Source organism: Tamandua tetradactyla, chromosome X (assembly GCF_023851605.1).
Source record: "Tamandua tetradactyla isolate mTamTet1 chromosome X, mTamTet1.pri, whole genome shotgun sequence".
Classification (NCBI taxonomy): domain Eukaryota; kingdom Metazoa; phylum Chordata; class Mammalia; order Pilosa; family Myrmecophagidae; genus Tamandua; species Tamandua tetradactyla.
Genome location: NC_135353.1, coordinates 49,208,782 through 49,229,182, shown reverse-complemented (window position 1 = coordinate 49,229,182; position 20,401 = coordinate 49,208,782). Strand labels below are relative to the sequence as shown.

The following is a 20,401-nucleotide window of genomic DNA, read 5'->3' as shown; positions in this document are numbered from 1 at the left end:
TTTTTTTTTGATGGTGGTGGTGGTGGTGGTGGTTGTTTTGGTAGCACTCATGTTGTCTTAGGCACCCATTTGTGTGGAATTGTTTTCCCTTTTTTTTTTTTTTTTCTCATTCAGTTGGAATAGCCTTGGTCAACTCTGGAAAAATTGGATTTTGTTATATAGCAATACAGGTTTGTCAGGGAAGTCAAATATTTGGGGATATCAAAACTTTCATTTCTGGAAATTGTCCTTTGCTAACGTGAAATTACCTTGACCAGGCACTGCAGTTAAACAGGCACTATTTTATTATTTTGTTTTAAAGAGATTCATCGTGGAAGCACACAAACTTTAATTTATAAAGATGTTTGCTGTAGTGTTATGTGTCATTCATATATGTATATGATATATATAATATATACGTATATACTCATGTATGTATGTGTATATATATATATATATAGAGAGAGAGAGAGAGAGAGAGAGAAGACAAAAGCTTATGGACTCCAAAATCTATAGGTGGTAAGATAATCACTTTAATTTTCTTTTGTATTTCATATTTTCTATGTGCACACAAAACATTTTCCAATCACTAAATATACATAATGTTTTTTTAAAACATGGGCTTGTCTTTAATAAACATATAGAAGTATTTCCCTTCTCACCTCCACTATTCAACACCTCCTTGCTTTTATTTTTGAACAGGTCTCCAGGAAAGGTTGGGTTTTCAACATTAAAGGTAAGTTGTGCTTTCTGAAAGCTACGTTTCTACAAATTGTATGCATTTTTCATTTGTGTTTTCTTTTTTATGTAATTCTTCATTTTCTTTTTCTTATTTTTTGCTCAGTAATATTGTCATTATATCTTACTAGGTATAGTAGGTACTCTAGAAATATCTAAATATTGTGCTGTAAGGAAGGAACTTTAAGTATCTTTCAGATTTCCACTGATATTTATTGGCTTTATGATTTTTAGGATAAAAGAACACTATAAAAATACTAGTAATTTTGTGTATGTGTGTATTAATTGATAAGGTGGTACTTGTATGGCAAAAATGTACATAAGCCAAAGCACTTATGTGCTTGTAGCCACAAATATTGGTGTAGCTCGTATATAAAAATCAATCCCAATTTTATACCCAAGCAGAGGAGTTTGATATTGAGGCATTATGTGACTGAGAGTACTTTTAAGTACAAGAATATCACAGAACACAACTCTTTACATCAAGTAGTGTATATACTGAATGTGTATATATGCATATGCTTGTGTGTATGTCTAATCTTGAACATGTTCTTTTTTTTTAGTCACAGTATGCCTACCTTCTATTTATACACAATGGATATTCTTTAATAAATTGTATATTCATATGGAATATTATACAGCAGTAGAAATGAATGAATGAGCTATACCAATAATATGGATGAAGTTTAGCGTCCGTGTTTAATGGGAGTGAGGAGGTAGAAGCAAGTCAAAGAAGAATCCATGTACTAATATTTCATTTATATTAAGTTCAAAAACATACAAAATTAAAGAATATATTGTTTAGGGATACACACATGGTGAAATTATAAGAAACAGCAAGGGAATGATAAGCACAAAATTTAGAGTATCAGTTATCTATGAGGGGGATAGAATTTAATAGAAATGGAGAAGAAAATACAAGAAACTTCAAAGTTAATGGTAATATTCTTTTTCTTAAACTGAGTGTTCTTCTGTTGTTATTTATTCCTTATATTTTATAAACATTTGATATTTTCTCAATATTTAATAAAAACAATTTTTTTAAATTAATACATGCACATGGTTAAAATCCATTCAGTGCAAAAAGTATATAGTGAAAATTTATCCTCTTTCAGGAGCCCTGATCTCCTAATCCCTATATCCAGAGAGAATTGCTGTTTATATTTACAGGTTTTAAAAGATATTTTCCAGCTCTAACAAATAGATTTTAGGATTTACTTTATTCTAGGAACTGTACATTGTCCTTAACTTGAGTAAAATTAGTGTATACACGTATTTAGTAAGTATGAAGTTGAATATTGTTCCTTTTTTAGTTTTTATTTTGTAATTATAGATTAACAGGAAACTGAAAAGATAATACAGAGAGGTCCTGTGTAACCTTCACCCAGTTTCCCTAATGGTTACATCTAATTATGTAACAATATCAAAACAAGAAATTTGACATTGGTACAATGTGAGTGTGTAATTCTGTGTCAGTTTATCACATGTATATTTTATAGCAACAACCACAATCAAGATATGGAACTATTCCATCCTCACAAAGAACCCCCTCTGCTACCCCTTTATAGTTACAGCCACCACATCATCCTTAACCCCAGGCAACCACTAATCTGTTTTCTATCTTTAATTTTGTCATTTCAAAGAATGTTATATAAATGGAATCAAACGTTATGTGACCTTTTTGAGACTGGCTTTTTTTCATTCATCATAATGTCCTTAAGATCCATCCAAGTTGTCACATATATCAGTTTCTTGTTCCTTTTTATTGCCGTGTAGTATTTTGTGATGTGGATATACTCAGATTTTGAGTGTGTATTAAGTATACCTGTATATCTAATTGATATCGAGGCAGTGCAAAGAAAAGTTTAATGTAGTCCTGATTTTTTTTTATTAGAGAACTTGTGGATTTACAGAGCAATTATGCAAAAAATACATTATTCCCATATACCACCTTATTATTAACAACACCATGCATTGCTGTGGTACATTTGTTATAATTGATGAAAGCACATTTTTATAATTGTACTATTAACTATATTCCATGATTTAATTAGGGTTTGCTATTTTTTTTGTGCAGTTCCATGAATTTTTAAAAAAGTTTTTATTCTAGTAACATATATTCAACCTAAAAATTCCCATTTTAAACACATTCAGATATATAATTCAGTGCTATTAATTTTACATTTACAGTGTTGTGCTACCAACACCACCATCCATTACCAAAACTTTCGCATTGTCCCAAGTAGAAACTCTGTACCTTTTAACCCTTAACTTCCTATTCCCTGTCCCCACCTTGTCTTCTGGTAACCTCTATTCTATATTCTCCCTCTATGAGTTTGCTTATTTTAGTTATTTCCTATCAGCGAGATTGTACAATATTTGCCCTTTTTGAGGATTTTATGGTCTTACAGGAGAGACTTTATATGGAGGGGAGATACAAAGTATTCATGTTTATAGAATAGAGTAGACTTTAAGTGCTGCAAGAAGTTTGGAAGAGAAGGGGAGAGAGAGTGCAGCATGAGAGCACTTGTGCCAGGAGTAACAGAGAAAGGGTTTCAGGGAAGAGGTGAAACACGTGCTGAGACTTGAAATTTGTGAGAGGTTTGCATAGGTAGATGGACAAAAATTGGGAGAGTGTTGTATGTTAGGAAATAGAGTTAACTAATTAATATGCAAAGAAATGGAATTTGCTAAGAGCATTGAACAGACTGTTACCCTTATAAAAGTTTCAGTGGTGGAATGTTATAAAACAAGTTTGGCTGTAGATTGTGATATGGCTTGAATGTCAGGTTAAGGACTCTGGGCTTTAACGTTTTGAAGTAGGACATTTTAAAATTAATTTTTACAAATCTTACACTGTGCCATCCAAGGTTTCTTGCTGAGGAATTAAAGTAAAATGAAAGTTAACTGGTGGAAAGGTAGAAGAAGGTTTGGAGGAAAAATCACAGTACAGAAAATACTAACAGACCATTAGAATGCTAACACATAAGACTCAGACGGGGTTGGTAAGAATGAATGGATGGATATGATGACCATTTAAGAGTGGTTTCTTTTTTTTTCCTCAGTAAAAAAGAGTAGAAGTCACATCTTTAAAAAAAATTATTTCCCTTTAGTCACTGTTAATAATTTCCCCTCCTTCAGTACTAAACTAGAAATGACCTGAATTTTTTTATAATTAACATTTTTAGCTTAATATTCTCTAATAGGTAATAACAGTGAAGGTTTCTCTGAATGTAGGTAACTTTTGTACATATAATTTGTGAAACCAAGTTAGTCTTTTGTTAGTTATGTTTATTAAAATTAAAAAGTTCAAGTCTTACTACTGTGAGGAGAGTACAAGCAAATTTTTAATACCTAGCAAGATGGAGGGTAGCAGTGATATGAATTCCTAGGAATTAAATAATGCACCACAGGTTTTAAGGAAGTATGTCTCTTATATTATGCTAGGTGGGGATTAGAGAAATAGCTTGATAGTGGGTGTTCTAGTTTGCTAGCTGCTGGAATATATAATATACCAGAAATGGAATGGCTTTTAAAAAGGGGAATTACTAAGTTGCAAGTTAACAGTTTTTAGGCTGTAAAAATGTTCAATTAAAGCAAGTCTATATAAATTTCCAATCTAAGACATCTAGGGAAAGATACCTTGATTCAAAAAGGCCGATGAAGTTCAAGGTTTCTCTCTCAAGTAGTAAGGCACTTGGCGAACACAGTCAGGGTTTCTCTCTCGGCTGGAAGGGCACATGGCAAACACGGCATCATTTGCCAGCTTCCTCTCCAGCTCCCCGGGAGGCATTTTCCTTCTTCATCTCCAAAAGTTGCTGGCTGGTGACTCTGCTTCATGGTTCTGTGGCATTCTCTGTTGTGGCTTTCTCATGGCTCTGTCGTTCTTCTCTGTTCTCTCTGAATCTCCTGCATTCTCTATAGTGCTTCCTATTTTATAGAATTCCAGTAAACTAATCAAGACCCACCCAAATGGGTGTAGTCACGTCTCTGTCTAATCAAGTTTAATACCCACATTGATTGAGTCATATTTCCATGGAGATAACCCAATCAAGTTTCCAACCTATAGTGCTGAATAGGGATTAAGAGAAATGATTGCTCCCACAAGATTGTTTAGGATTAAATCATGGCTTTTCTAGGGTATATAAATCCTTTCAAACCAGCACAGTGGAGAAGCTGGGATTTAGTACTTAACTGCGTTTTGGAGATGGGGCAGACCATCTCCACAAGAAGGTAATAAATGAGTACTGTCTCAAATAGCTAGGTTGGTGTTGGTCAGCAGGTACATGCTGTTCTTCCTCTACCAAAGCCTTGATAGGGGTGCTATGAGAAGAACATGGAATTCTCTGGAAGAAAGTCATAAGTGACTATATACAAATTCATATTTTACTAAGATTAAGTTCTTTAAAGATCAGGTCTTTTGTAGGTGCCATATTACACCTTTAAACTTGTGACTTAATGGCAGTTAACTTTATTGGACTTGGATATATTTCAAAATTTAAAAGTCCAAGAGGGTTTTGTTAAAGTCAAATAAAATAGGAGTCTAATAGCTGTTCGGCAGTTTTGGTCAGCGTAAGAATGTTAATCTGTGGTCTTTGTAAGTACTTCATTAAAATAAAGTAAATTGAAGTACAGGAATTCTTTGTATTTTTATGCTTAATTAGTAAAACAGTTGAAGGTGTTTCTCTAAGATGTATTAACTGTTCTTAATGATCATAAGGTTTCAAGTATTCTCTCCCTCTCATTTTTCAAGGCTTTCTTACTAATTGATTTGATTAGATTTTCTTTAGTGTAAAAACAGGATTCCATTAAAGGATATATAAACTTAAGATATGTATATTAACTAAAGAAAAGCCAGAGCATGCATTATTCAGTATTCATTCAGCAAATGATTATCAAGCACTATTCTAGGTACTGGGTAAATTGTGGTGAACAGAACACATAAGGTCCCTTCTCTTATGGAACTCACATTTTGGTTGGGGAGGGAAGAGACACACACACAAAAAAGCGAGGGGTAAGTAAACAATGTCATTTCAAATGGTGATAAGTGCAACCAAGGAAAAAAAAAATAGGATAATGCCATTGAAAGGTAAAAGTGTCAGTTTGTTTTAAGATGGTCAGGGAAGGCTTTTCTGAAGAAATAACATTGAGCTGTGACCCTAAAGCTAAGGAACCATCGAGTTGATCAGAATATAGTTGTAGGAAGTGGTGGGAGACAGGAGTGTGAGAAATGTAGATGGTGTCAAAGATGAAGGCAGGGGTCTTTTTGGATCCTTTTAGGCCATGGTAGAGAGTTTGGATTTTACCTGACCTTTAAAATTTCATGAAACACCTTTGCTCCGGAAGAGTCTCTGTAAGATTGGTATTATTTGCCAAGTGCCGAGAGGAAGTCATGAGACAACTGAATTCAGATTGAAGATATTGGAAGTCCTACAGAAATTTCACTAGCACATTAAAATTTTTAGCATTATAAAAATCTCTAGAGTAATTTTATCATGGCTTCTTTGATTATCATATGCAAATGCTTATATATATGTCCTAATACCATCCATATGTGCCTTAGGTCACTTATCTCTCAAAATGGTGGTAGTGACTTTTCTCTTAACATATTCTGTTATATGTGTACCAAGAATTAGAAATTTTTTTCTTTTGTTAATCAGTAGTAACATTTAAATTGCTGTACTTCTATAAATTAATAAGACAACTTAAGAAAGAGAAAGTTGTGTATATTATTGTCTTACTTTACTCTAATTTTTCTCCAACAGAAATGCCATAACCATTTCTACCATCTCTGACCTCCCAAATATATATATATATGTACGTATGTGTATATGAATGTATACGTAGATATATATGTATTTTTGGTGGGTTTAATTTTTTCATCTGTTGCCATTTTGGGGAATTCATTTGGGTTTTGATTAAGCTTTGATTCCTTTTAATTAAAACATGTAGAATTTAATGAAAGCTGTTCTGTGAATGCTTTTCTGTTATATACTTTTGTATTGGTGTTTTTATGGAGCAGTACTTTGGGGAAAATGACTATTCTGAGTCAACCCTTGGCTTAAATCCTTAATCCCTTCAAGCTACAAAGATACTTAGTAGGTTTTGTCTTTCTGTACAGTTTTTGTTTTAATGTTAGAAAGTTGTGAAAGCGTTCACATTTAAAGGAAAATATTCTATTGCGGTAGGAGAATAGAGCATTAATTATTGGTAGCCTTTTTATGCAAATCACATATATATATACACTGATAGACACCTATCAGTATAGAAACAGCTAAGCTTTTATGGACCTTTGACTTATTAATGCTGTATTTTTAAATTTACAACTATTTTAAGCAGATTTTTAAAGAAAGGATGTCATCTTTTGGTTTCTTTTTTTTTTAAAAAAAAAAAAACAGGAAACAGAGAACACTACATATAAAGTTGGAAGTGAAGCCCCTGTACAAGAATTGAAGCAAGATGTGTCTAAAAAGGTTCGTAAGATAAAATTTCAGTATTAGTTTACTATCAGACATCATATTTATATAATTTATTTTAAAAAGGACAGTTTCTCCATCATTCTTTTAGTATAATGTTCTGCACATGGTGGATGTTCAGTAAATGTTTCTTGAATCTATTGAATTTTGTGATTGAAGACAGGCGTTTTAGAAGTCATTTACATAGACTTATCAATTTCCCTAATTTTGAAAAATGTTTTGTAATGTGTTTTGATTTTTTCAGTTCATTTTTATTAGTTTGTAGCTGCTTTACCAGTAGTACCATTACTACCAGGAGTTGAGAGTATTGAAAAGCTCAGTGCCATGAATTCTGATGTCTTTTGGAGTTAGAGATTACAATAAGTCATTACTCTGATAATGCCCTTGATAGCTTTTAAAGAATTGACACTATAAAACATCAGAATTGGTTTTCTAGAAGAGACCAAGCACAAGGTAAAGATTTTGAAAATGAAGTCAATTCACAGTATCAGAATGAAACCTAAATAGGAAAAGGAGAATGGTGTGTGTTCATTCATTTATTACAGATTTTGAGTGCTTTCTGTGCTCTAGCCACTGTTCTAAACCGTTTTTGGTTTCTGGAGCCCAAAGAGATGACATTTTCTACCCCATAGTAGAGTTTCTCACAGTTGACACTATTGACATTTTGGACTAGATAATTTTTTAATTTTATTTTTTACTTTTTGGGCAGGGCTGTCCTGTGCCTTGTGGGGTGCTTGTTCAGCATCCCTGGCTTTTACCCAATAGATATCAGTGACATCCTCCTCTCTACAATTACACAAACAAAATTATCTCCAGACATTGCCAAATGTTGGGTGAGGAGTGTGTGCAGCATCTCCCCAATTGAGAACCATTGTTCTACCCTTATGGAATTTAGAAATTTAATGGACTAAATATTTTAATGTTGATCAAACTCTTTCCTAGAACTTTCCCCTTTGGGAAAAGTGGTGGTATTGTCTATCAGCATAAGTAAGATAAAAATGGAACCATGTTAAAAAATAAGAAATTGTCCACAATTCTATACTGTCACAAATAGCTGTTTTGAATTTTCAGCATTCCTTTCTGGTTCTTGTTATTTTACATATATTTTTTTGCCTAATTGTAGCATAGAATAAATTTTATATTCTACCTCGTCCTTTTACCATTTTCAGTTTTACCTCATATTTTGACACTACTTCAACAGTTTTCATTTGATGCATCAGTTTCTATCAAGAGAATATATTTACAATGTGTAAAACTGTGTTATTGTTGAATACTTGGAATGTGTCAATTTCTTCCACTATAACTCTTTTCCCCCTTTTAAAAAATTCTTTTCTTAGGATTAATTACAAATGAGTAATTTTGTATAGTAAATACCAAAAAAAAAGTTGTTTTTTAAGGAGTGTTTGGAAGCTGAAAAATAGTGAGAAAATACTATGGTCAGTAGTAGATTGAGTTTAAGATTTAAGTATCACTTTTTTAAGTCTAAGCCTTTTCAACTCAATTAGATATCAAGCATTAATGATAAAGGCTGTAGGGATATACCCTGCACCAGGATACAGTCCCTGCTTTCAAGTAGCTTACATTTTATTAAAGGAAATCAGCTCAAACAAAACTAAATGTAATATGTGTTCATATAAACTCACAAACTATTATAAGAGCACAAAAGGAGACTTTACCTCCTGTTTGGGAGTAGGGATGGGAAAGACTTCATGGAGGAAGAAGCATCTGAGGTGATTCTTGATGGATAGATAGGATCAGGCAGGCAGAGATGGAGGAGGAAGGGCATAATGAAAGGGATGGATATGGGGAATGTGCAGAATGTTTGAGAATAGGACTAGAGACCCAAAGTTAGGGCCAGATAATGGGAATGCCTTATTTCAGCTCAAATTTTTGGATTTTATTTGATAAGCATTGGGAAAGCAGTGAGCTTTTTTGAAGCAAGGAGGTATTGTAAACCAAATAGTTTGCTAGCATGATCTCCTCTGTGTTGGTCTTGATTCTCACAATTCTCTGTCTTTCCCCCTTTTTGCTACCTCCTAAAACCTAGGAAATATTCAGAATCATTCCCAATTGAGTATCATTATTTCACACTTACAGAAGGGCATAAGGATACCATAAATAGGTGCTGTGGAAGCATATAAAGAAGTAGAAAATATGAGTCTTGACCTCCAGGCACTAATTATTTGGTTGTGGAGAAAATATATCAGTACAGACAGCCCATGAATTGCCCTGTATTTATATTATTGTTTATACTGTAGTAAACATAAGAATAATAGGGTTCAGAGGAGGGAGAGCTTGCTCTTAGATAAAGGATAAGGGAAGACAACAATTTCCAACTTCATTTTGACCCCTCTTGTAAAATGAACCATTCTGCATAGTGATTATTTCAAAATCTTTACACTCAGCTCCTGCTCTGTCTGCCTGCTTGATGGTTAAAATCACAATGTATGTATTGGGTTTTGTTTTAGTTTTCTAATCTGCCAGAATGCAATATACCAGGAAAGGGTTGGCTTTTATAAAGTGAATTTATTAAATTACAAGCTTACAGTTCTAAGACCATAAAAATGTCCCAACTAAGGCATTCAGCGAAAGATACTTTGACTCCAAAAAGGCTGATGATATCCAGAACACCTCTGTCAGCTGGGAAGGCATGTAGCATGGTTCAGATAGCTTCCCCAGGGGCATTTTCTTTCTGTCTGTCCAAACTTCTGTCTATGCTGTCTCTGAGCTTTTTCCAAAGTGGTTCCCTCTTATAGGACTGCAGTAAGCAGATTAAGACCCACCTTGAGTGGATGGAGATGCATCTCCATGAAAACCACCTAATCAAAAGGTTCCACCTATAATTGAGGGGCTCACATCTCCATGGAAACAATTTAATCAAAAGTTCCACCCTGCAGTAGTGAATCAAAATTGAAAGAACATGGCTTTTCTGGGGGTGCCAGCACAGGTCTGATACACAGTTTTTCCTTTCTTCTCCCCAACTTCTTCTGTGATCTTCCTTTCCGTTGGCTCCTCCCCCTTGGCTTATAACAAATACTGTGTCACCTTCTAGCAGATTCTTCCCTTGATAGCCAAACTTATTGAAAAAATAGTTGGTAGGGACTGTCTCTACATCTTCACCTCCTATTCATTCCTTTAACTACTTACTCTGACTTCTATTATCACCAAGGTCTTCAGTGCTCAGTAACCACCTGATCGACAGATTAGATGGTGTCTGTTTAATATTTTTCTGGTAAAAGTGAGGTAGTTAGGATTAAAAATTTGGAGATTAAGAATAACTATTAAATGAAATATGCTGAAAATTCAGGGATGAATATTACTGAGTGGCAGTAATATCCAGTTCAAGTTACATGAATTTGTGGTAAGCCAGATCAGGAGAGTTCTATGATACTTTCACTTAACTTTATGAAGCCAAGGAAAAGAGAAAGCAAAAATCATCCATGGTTGGACATGGTGGAATGATAAATGGGCTATGAGAATTAATGTGTTAGTAATGACAAGACTAGATTAAAAATGCATTTTCTTCTAAATGTTTTTAGAGGGCATGGAGAGCCTGTCTGTATTTTTCAGCTACAGATAAGAAATAAAGGGGCAAATAAAAGGCAGGGTGAGCTGGGTGTTTTAACTCTTTACTGATCTGTCATCAATATGAATAGTGGAACATCAGGTGCAGTCTGTTTAAGAATGTTAGTCTCTTCACATCTGCTGGCTTTATCTGTCATAGATTTGAGTTCAGAGCTTAATAACTTGAGCTCTTGTACTGGATGGATTTTGATCTCATGGTTTTGTTACTGTTCTAGTTTGAAAGCTGCCAGAATGTGATATACCAAAAATGGGATGGCTTTTAAAAACAGGAATTTAATAAGCTGTAAGTTCATAGTTCTAAGGCTGTGAAAATGTCCCAATTCAAGCAAATCTATAGAAAAGCCCAAATTAAGGCACCAACAAGAGGTTACCTTCACTTAAGAAAGGCTAATGAAGTTCAGGGCTTCTCTCTCAACTAGAAAGGCACGTGGCGAACATGGCAACATCTGCTAGCTTTCTCTCCAGGTTTCTTGTTTCATGAAGCTCCCCTAGGAGCATTTACCTTCTTCGTCTCCAAGGATCTCCGGTTGCGTGGGCTCTTGTGGTTCTCATGGCTCTGTCATGGCTCTCTTGTCATTCTAAAGCTTTCTCCTTAAAAGGATTCTAGTAAACTAATCAAGACCCGCCTTGAATGGGTGGGATCACTCCTCCCTGCAGTCAAAGGTTAATACCCACATTGGGTGAGGCATCTCTCCATAGAAATGATCTAATCAAGTTTCCAACCTACAGTACTGAATAGGGGTTAAAAGAAACAGCTGATCCACAAGATGGATCAGGATTAAAACATGGCTTTTCTAAGGTATAGAGTCCTTTCAGACTGGCCTATTCTACCCTCTGGACCCTAAAAAAAACACATTTTTACCACATACCAAATACATTCATTCCATTACAATATCAGAAGGCTTTAAGGCATTTTACTAGCAATACAAATGCAATACAGAGTCAGAAACGGTACAAAATCTCATCAAAGTCAGCTACAGGCATGGTCAGTCCTAAGGCAAATTTCTCCTCTGGACTTGTAGAAACTCAGAATAAGTTATTTACTGCCGACATACAAGGAGGGACAGTCATAGGATAAATACCAACATTTCCATAGGGAGAAATTGGAAGGAACACAGGAGTCACCAGACCCAAGCAATTTCGAAAACCTGCAGGGCAAACTCCATTAGATTTCAGAGTCTGAGAGTCATTTATCTTCAAGGCTTTAGAAAACAGCAGTCCCACCCTTTCCATGGCTCTACGCAGCAGCTGGCCTCTCTCCCAGTGCAACCTTGGGGGACATTGGGGAGACCACCTTTTCCTTGGCTCCACCCTCTCCAAGCATCGGGGCCACACCTGGGCTCTCAACCATCTCCTGGGCCCAGGCTCAGCCCCTCCATGTGGCAGCCAGGCTCTCCCCAATTCCCAAGTAATGTGCTTCACCTTCTACAAGACCTGAGGCAGCACAGCTCTTCTACTGCAAGGAAGTGGAAGGCCCACCCTCTGCCTTTGGGGCAATCTCACACCCTCCACGTACTTGGGTGGGTCTGCTCTCCTGGTCTGAGGCTTCTTTTTTTTTTAATTATGATACATAACCACATACAAATACAAACATTCTTACCATGTGATCATTCCATTCTTATTATATAATCAGTAACTCACAATATCATCACATAGTTGTATATTCATCATCATGATCATTTCTTAGAACATTTGCATCTATTCAGAAAAAGAAATAAAAAGAAAACAGAAAAAAAATTTTATATACCATACCCCTTACCCCTCCCTTTCATTGATCATTAGCATTTCAAACTGAATTTGTTTTAACATTTGTTCCCCTTATTATTTGATTTTATTCCATATGTTCCACTCATCTGTTGACAAGGTAGATAAAAGGAACATCAGACACAAGGTTTCACACAGTCACATTGTGAAAGCTGTATCATTATACAATCATCTTCAAGAAACATGGCTACTGGAACACAGGTCTACATTTTCAGGAAGTTCCCTCCAGCCTCTCCATTACATCTTGAATAACAAGGTGATATCTACTTAATGCGTAAGAATAACCTCCAGGATAAACTCTTGACTCTGTTTGGAATCTCTCAGCCATTGACACTTGATTTTGTCTCATTTCACTCTTCCCCCTTCTGGTCGAGAAGGTTTTCTCAATCCCTTGATGCTGAGTCTCAGCTCATTCTAGGATTTCTGTCCCACGTTGCCAGGAAGGTCCATACCCCTGGGAGTCATGTCCCACATAGACAGGGAAAGGGTGGTGAGTTTGCTTGTTGTGTTGGCTGGAGAGAGAGGCCACATTAGACTCCACATTTCTACTAGCAGTCTCTTCAGAGCATTCTAGGCCTTCTTTATCATGCTTGCCACAGCTCTTCCAAAATCTTCCCCTTACCCATTTAAAAAGCCACTCCAACATACTTGGCATTTGCAAACTGCAGCAGCACCCCACTTCTGGTACCAAAATCTGTTCTAGTTTGAAAGCTGCCTGAATGTGATATACCAGAAACAGTATGGCTTTTAAAAACAGAAATTTAATAAATTGCATGTTTACAGTTTTAAGGCTGTGAAAATGTCTCAGTTAAGGCAAGTCTATAGAAATGTCCAAATTAAGGTACCAACAAGAGATTACCTTCACTCAAGAAAGGCTGATGAAGTTCAGGGCCTCTCTCTCAGCTAGAAAGGCACGTGGTGAACAGTGCGATGTCTGCTAGCTTTCTCTCCAGGTTTCTTGTTTCATGATGTTCCCCTGGGGGGCGTTTTCCTTCTTCATCTCCAAGAGTCTCTGGCTGTGTGGGCTCTCATGGTTCTCGTGGCTCTGTCATGGCTCTCGTCATTCTAAAGCTTTTTCCAAAATGCTTCCTCTTTTAAAGGATTCTATTAAACCAATCAAGATCCACCTTGAATGGTTGGGGTCACACCTCCCTGCAATCACACAGGTTAATACCCACATTGGGTGATGCCCACTTTTCCATGGAGATGATCTAATCAAGTTTCCAACCTACAGTGTTGAAAAGGGATTAAAAGAAACAGCATCTCCACATGATGGATCAGGATTAAAATGTGGCTTTTCTTGGGGGCACATTATCCTTTCAGCTGATACATTTACCTAGGATCAAACCAGCAATTACAACTAATTTGACAAATATATAAATGAACTGCAATGATAAGAGTCCAGCTGTAATTTTAGATATGAGTTTTATTTTACATGGTTGATTAAACTTTTGTGACCGCAGATACAAATACATATCCTCTAATATAATGTACAAGAGTGCAGAGTTGGGAGCCTAACTTCCTGTGTGTATATGACAGCTTCAGTACTTACTAGTTTTGTGACCCTGAGTAAATCATTTGATCTCTCTGTACCTTAGTTTCCTCATTTGTAAAATGAGGATAGTAAAAATGCTTTGTCATAAAGTTGTTAAAAATATTGAATAGGTAAAGTGGTAAGGACAGTACCTGGCACATAATAAATACAATATAAATGGTTTGCTATTATTAAATTCTTATAAATAGACCCATTTTTAAAATTGATTTTTAATCTTTCATCAGATTATTGAAAGTATTCTTGAGGAAAGTCAGAAAGTACTACAGCTTGAAGATGACTCTTTGGATTCTGAAGGAAAAGGACTGTCTGATCAGGCTTCTGCAAGTCCTATTGTGATGGGAACAGATTGTAGCAATATTCCCAGGCTGTTAGCTGTAGATCAAGTACCACAGGAAGATTACAAAAACACAGAGAGTGAGAATGTATTTGAAGAAACTGAATTAGAAACTAAAACATGTTTTCCTTCTGATGACACCTATGAGAAGCCAGTAGATGAAACCAAGGTAACTGAAGTAAGTTCAGCTGAGCAGCTTAATGCACCTGAAACAGAAACAGAAACAGAAACATTGAACAAAGAAGCACTGGAAGCTAAACGAAGTGATGTTCTAGAACCTGCATCCTCAAATTCCTCATCTAAAGATTTTACTGCAGTGGAAGAAGTGGCTCCTGCCAAACCCCCAAGACAACTTACTCCAGAACCTGATATAGTGGCCAGTACAAAGAAACCTGTTCCAGCACGCCCACCCCCTCCAACTAATTTCCCACCTCCTAGACCCCCACCTCCATCTCGACCTGCTCCACCACCAAGAAAAAAGAAAAGTGAATCAGAGTTTGAGGCTCTTAAAACACCTGATCTAGATGGCAAGTATTAATAACTATTTTTTGTGGAGAGATTTTTGGAGTTGAAATTATTTAACTCTCTGATTTTGTTTCAGTTTATGCTATGTAAAGCTGTGTTGATGACCTAATTATAAAAAATGATTTCTTTAGTGATAGCAAAAAGTAAAAAATTATATTACTGTAATTGAATGTTTCATTAGACTTCAAACTTTCACATCTGTTATCATGTGAGAGAGAGTATGGCATGGTGAAAAGAATATGGGATTTGAAGACTTAAGATCTGAATTAAAGTTCTAGATTTAAGTGTAAGTGGTGGGGCCTTGAGGAAGTTAAACAACTTGCTCAAACCCTGATTTCCCCGTATGTAAAGCAAGAGTAATAAAACCACTTTCCTCATAGGGTTGTTACAGAATCAAATTTTTAGTCACTTTATAAGCTATATATAAGGTCCCTTATAAATATTAGTTATTGATTTTATTATTGTCATTGCAGTTCCCAAAGAGAATATTACATCTGATAATCTCCTAACTACGAACATAGCTTCAGAGAGCACAGCCAAGGATTCTCAGCCTTCTCTTGACTTGGCAAGTGCTACCAGTGGAGATAAAATAGTTACTGCCCAGGTTGGTGAATTAGTGTTACATTTGATAAAGGCTTTATCAACTTTCTGCACCTGGCTGGCTTACTGATTGTTGAAACTTCTTTTTTCTCTAGGCCAAATATTTTCGTGTCCCTCAGACTTGGCCTCCAACTCTGTTAGTAAATAGCTGGGTAACTCTAGCAAACTATTTAACATTTGAGTCTCAGATGACCCACTGATAAAAATGGGAAACAGGGCAGTGCAGTGGTGGCTTAGTGGCAGAATTCTTGCCTGCCATGCTGGAGACCCAGGTTCTATTCCCGGTGCCTGCCCGTATGAAAAAGAAAATAGAAACAATCTTCTGTGAAGGTTACTTGCAACAGTAACTATGTTAGTATGCCAAGTACCTGTCATGTAGTAGGCATTCAAAAAATATCTAATGCCACTATTTGTAAAATTATTGCTATTAATAATAAATAAATCTTCATTTACTTGACCTACAGTTGTCAAAATTGGGAACTTATTTTTTTTAACTTTTTAAATTGTTTAATATAACCTATATGCAAGGCAAACAAAGAAAAAGCAATAGTTTTCAGAGCCCTCTTCAAGAAGTGGTCAGAGGACAGATCCCAGAGCTTGTCATGGGCTACTATACCATCATCTCAGATTTTTCCTTCTAGCTGCTTCAGAACCTTGGAGGCTAGAAGGAATGAGTATTTTTTTTTATTATCACTGTCGACGTTTTCTTTTTTGTGAAAAATAACATATGTACAGAAGCAGTAAATTTCAAAGCACAGCACAACAATTACTTGAAGAACAAATGTCATAGTTTGAAATGGGTTACAATTCCACAATTTTAGGTATTTACTTCTAGCTGCTCTAAGATACTGGAGACTAAAAGAAATATCAATATAATGATTTAACAATCATACGCATTTGTAAAACCCAACCCTCTCTGCATAACTCTACCATTACCTTTTTAAAAAAAGTTTTATTAATGAAACCAATCAACATACAATATGAACATTCTTTTTTTCATCACATAGTTGTATATTCATCATCATGATCATTTCTTGGAACATTTGCATCAATTCAAAAAAAGAAATAAAAAGAAAACAGAAAAAAAATTGATGCATACCATACCCCTTACCCCTCCCTTTCATTGGTACAAGCATTTCAATCTACTAAATTTATTTTAACATTTGTTTCCCCTATTATTTATTTATTTTTAATCCATATGTTTTACTCATCTGTCCATAAGTCTACCATTACCTTTGATCTTTCTCTCCCACTTTTTAGGGGTATTTGGCTATGCCCATTCTAATTTTTACATGTTGCAAGGGGCTGTCATTTTTTTAAATATATAATTTCCTTTCCTTAATTATGAAAAACTTCACATACCAGGTAGTGATCAACACGAAGTATATGATAACATTAATTTTACCAAAGCCAAATTCTGGGACTCAAAGGTTGCTTGATTGGTAGCTGTAGTGGGGTAGGCTGGCAGACTTGGAACTGTGTTATAGTCTTATAACCTTAGAGCAGGGATCAGCAGTGACTTATTTTTGTATGGTCCCAAGCTAATAATGGCTTTACATTTTTAAAGCGTTGTTATAAAAAATGAAGACTATATATGACAGAGACTGTATGTGACCCCAAAAGCCTAAAATATTTGCCATCTGACTCTTTGCTGAAAATATTTGCCTACCCCTGCCTTAGAGAAATCCACATTCAGCCCTGGTTAACAGCAATCTTAGTGCTGTCATTATTCTACTAATAGAGAAGTGCTTTTTGGTCAGGTTCAAATAGACTATTTGTTTTCAAGACTATGAAAAATGTTATTTCTTAGGCTGCAAAAGTTTTGGCATTTAATATTTTTTTCAGCATGTTAGAAATAATAAAGGACTGAAATTGAGTGTTCCATTTAAATTTTCAGTAGGTTCCATTATCTAAATTATGGAATTCTTTAGAACTGTGTGTGGTAATGATAATTGAAAATTTATAGAAATTGACTCAGTCTACTGTGTGTTCATAAAATTGTAATTTCAGGAAAATGGAAAAGCACCTGATGGGCAGACAATAGCATGTGAAGTGATGGGCCCTCAGAGACCTAGATCAAACTCTGGAAGAGAGCTTACAGATGAGGTATAATCAGATATTTTCCCCATTTTTAAAAACATAAAATATAGAAATGGTGATGTGGGAAAAAAGTGAAAGTCGAAGATTGTCTTAGTTTTTGTTTTTTTAATATTCTGCATCTTGTGACTGACTTAAACGTGCCTTTCGCACTTTTAGATAATGGGATAAATGTATTAAAAACAAGGCCCATATTTTATAGAAAGTGGGTTTATAAGAAACTTAATATGAGCAAAATATTTTTATACATTTTATTTAGTGTACAAGATATACAGACTCAGTGCTTACTTCTGACCATTAAAATTGTTTAGTATGCATCTATTGGGCAGTTTATTAAAAACTTCGGAAGCAAAATCTTATTTTTTTGTTTCTTTTAAACAGCTCCTTTAAAAAATTGTTGTTATTTGGAAAAAATTTATGTCCTCAAAGTGTTAAACATACAATCACCATGTATCACAAAAATTCCATTACTAGAGAAAGGAAAATATATGTCTATACAAAAACTTCTACATGAATGTCCACAGCAACATTATTCCTAAAAGGTGGAAACAACAAAAAATACAAGTTGATGAGTGGAGAAATAAAATGTGAAATATCCATACAATTGAATATTTTTCTCAGCAATAAAAATGAAGTACTTATAGATGGTACAGCATGAATGAACCTTAAAAATATTATGCTAGATGAAACAAGCCAAATTCAAAGACAGCATATTGTACAATTCCATTTATATAAAATATCCTGAATAGGCAAATCCGTAGAAACAGAAAATTGATTAGTTGTCTGGGTCTAGGAGTAGTGAAAAATAGGAATGACTGCAAATAGGTACAGGGTTTCTTTTTGGGATGATGAAAATATTCAAAACTTGGAGCATGGTAATGGTTGCACAACTGTGTGAATATTCTAAATATCATTGAATTGTACCCTTTAGGTGGGTGTATTATATGGTATGTGAATTATATCTCAGTAAAGATGTCAAAAAATAATTCCAAAGTTTCAAATATGTCTGGAAAGCCTTAGCTTAAGTCTTCGAGGATTTTGTAGACTCAAAAAGATAATTGAAATATGGGCCATCTTGGCGTTATTTTTTTTATCTCAGGAAATTTTAGCCAGTGTAATGATTAAGAACCTGGATACTGGAGAAGAAATACCTTTGAGTCTTGCAGAAGAGAAACTGCCAACAGGTATTAATCCTCTCACTCTTCACATCATGAGAAGGACTAAGGAGTATGTAAGGTATGGCCTAATGTTATTTATCATTTGTAGTGTTTCAGAGTGGTGAATATTTATTTGTTTATATACTGCAACATTCCCTAATTTAGTTTCATTTCAGTTTTTATAACAATCTATAATTTATATATGTATCCTTTGACTATGTTTTCTCTTAAAGCTACAAAATTAGGAAAAATAGTATATATCTCAGTTAAATTTCATGGTACCTAGTTTCTCTTCTTTTAAAATGATCTTTTTTATACTAGAGAAAAAATAAAATCATATTGAGATTAAAAACCCATGAATACCTACTCTTTTGAAACCATACAAGTTCGTAAACATTATGAACATTTTTGTTGTCTTTGTAGGGTCATAAAATGGCCATAAAGTGAACTGATTAGCTTTACTATGAGATAGATGTATGTGGAACTAAAGGAAAATTCCTATAAAAGCAAAAATGTTTTGAGGGCGGGCCGCGGTGGCTCAGCGGGCAAGAGTGCTTGCCTGCTATGCCGGAGGACCCCGGTTCGATTCCCGGCCCCAGCCCATGTAAAAAAAAAACAAACAAACAAACAAAATATAATAAAATAAGAAAATGTTTAAAAGATGTTTCCCTTTCTTCCTCCCTTCCTTCCTTCCATCCTTCCTTCCTTCTCTGTCTTTCTTTCCTTCCCTTCCTCCCTCTCTCTTTAAAAAAAAAAAAAAAAAAAAATGTTTTGAGATAGTTCATGATGTACATGATGAGTGGAGAGGGAGATATGTAAAAGTTAATTTATCAATCTCTGTGCAGCACATTTTGCTCAGCAAGCCCTTGATTGTAATAGGTTTTACATAAATTCTTAAATTGCAATCACTTATATTTGGTACATTGCATCTACTTTTTAAAAAAAAGTTTTAACGCGAAAACTTCACACACATACTTTCTATGCATGGTGCACAATCAGTGGCTTGCAGTATCATCACATAGTTGTGTATTCATCACCGTGATTGTTTTTAGAACATTTATATCACTCCAGAAAAAGAATAAAAAGAAAAAAGTAAGATACCACATACCTTACCCCTCCCTCTCATTGACCACTAGTGTTTCCAACTACCCAGTTTATTTTACCCTTTGTCTCCCCATTATTTATTTATTTATATCCATATTTTTTTACTTGTCTGTCCATACCCTGCATATAAGGAGCATCAGAGACAAGGTTCTTACAATCACACAGTCACACTGTAAATGTTATATCTTTATACAATCATCTTCAAGAATCTAGGCTACTAGAACACAGCTCAACAGTTTCAGGTACTTCCCTCTAGCCACTCCATTACACCATCAACTAAAAAGGGATATCTATATGATGCGTAAGAAGAACCTCCAGGATAACCTCTCTACTCTGTTTGAAATCTCAGTCACTGAAACTTTATTTTGTCTCATTTCTCTCTTCTACTTTTAAAAATTCTATTCACTCTCGATAGTCTTTAAATTAAAGACTATATTTATATTAAAATTATATAAAACATTTATATTAAAATCATACAAACTGTGTT

General features: G+C 35.0%; 1 protein-coding gene across 1 annotated transcript in view; it reads left to right on the top strand.

The window, feature by feature from the left end:
• The window catches only part of WDR44 (WD repeat domain 44), a 115,758-nt gene that overhangs the window by 40,315 nt on the left and 55,042 nt on the right, over nucleotides 1–20,401 (top strand). Inside the window, exons 2-7 of the mRNA XM_077145698.1 lie at nucleotides 682–715; nucleotides 7,116–7,190; nucleotides 14,322–14,958; nucleotides 15,430–15,560; nucleotides 17,567–17,662; nucleotides 18,753–18,889. Coding sequence (XP_077001813.1) covers nucleotides 682–715; nucleotides 7,116–7,190; nucleotides 14,322–14,958; nucleotides 15,430–15,560; nucleotides 17,567–17,662; nucleotides 18,753–18,889 — 1,110 coding nt within the window. The remainder of the gene's footprint in view (nucleotides 1–681; nucleotides 716–7,115; nucleotides 7,191–14,321; nucleotides 14,959–15,429; nucleotides 15,561–17,566; nucleotides 17,663–18,752; nucleotides 18,890–20,401) is intronic.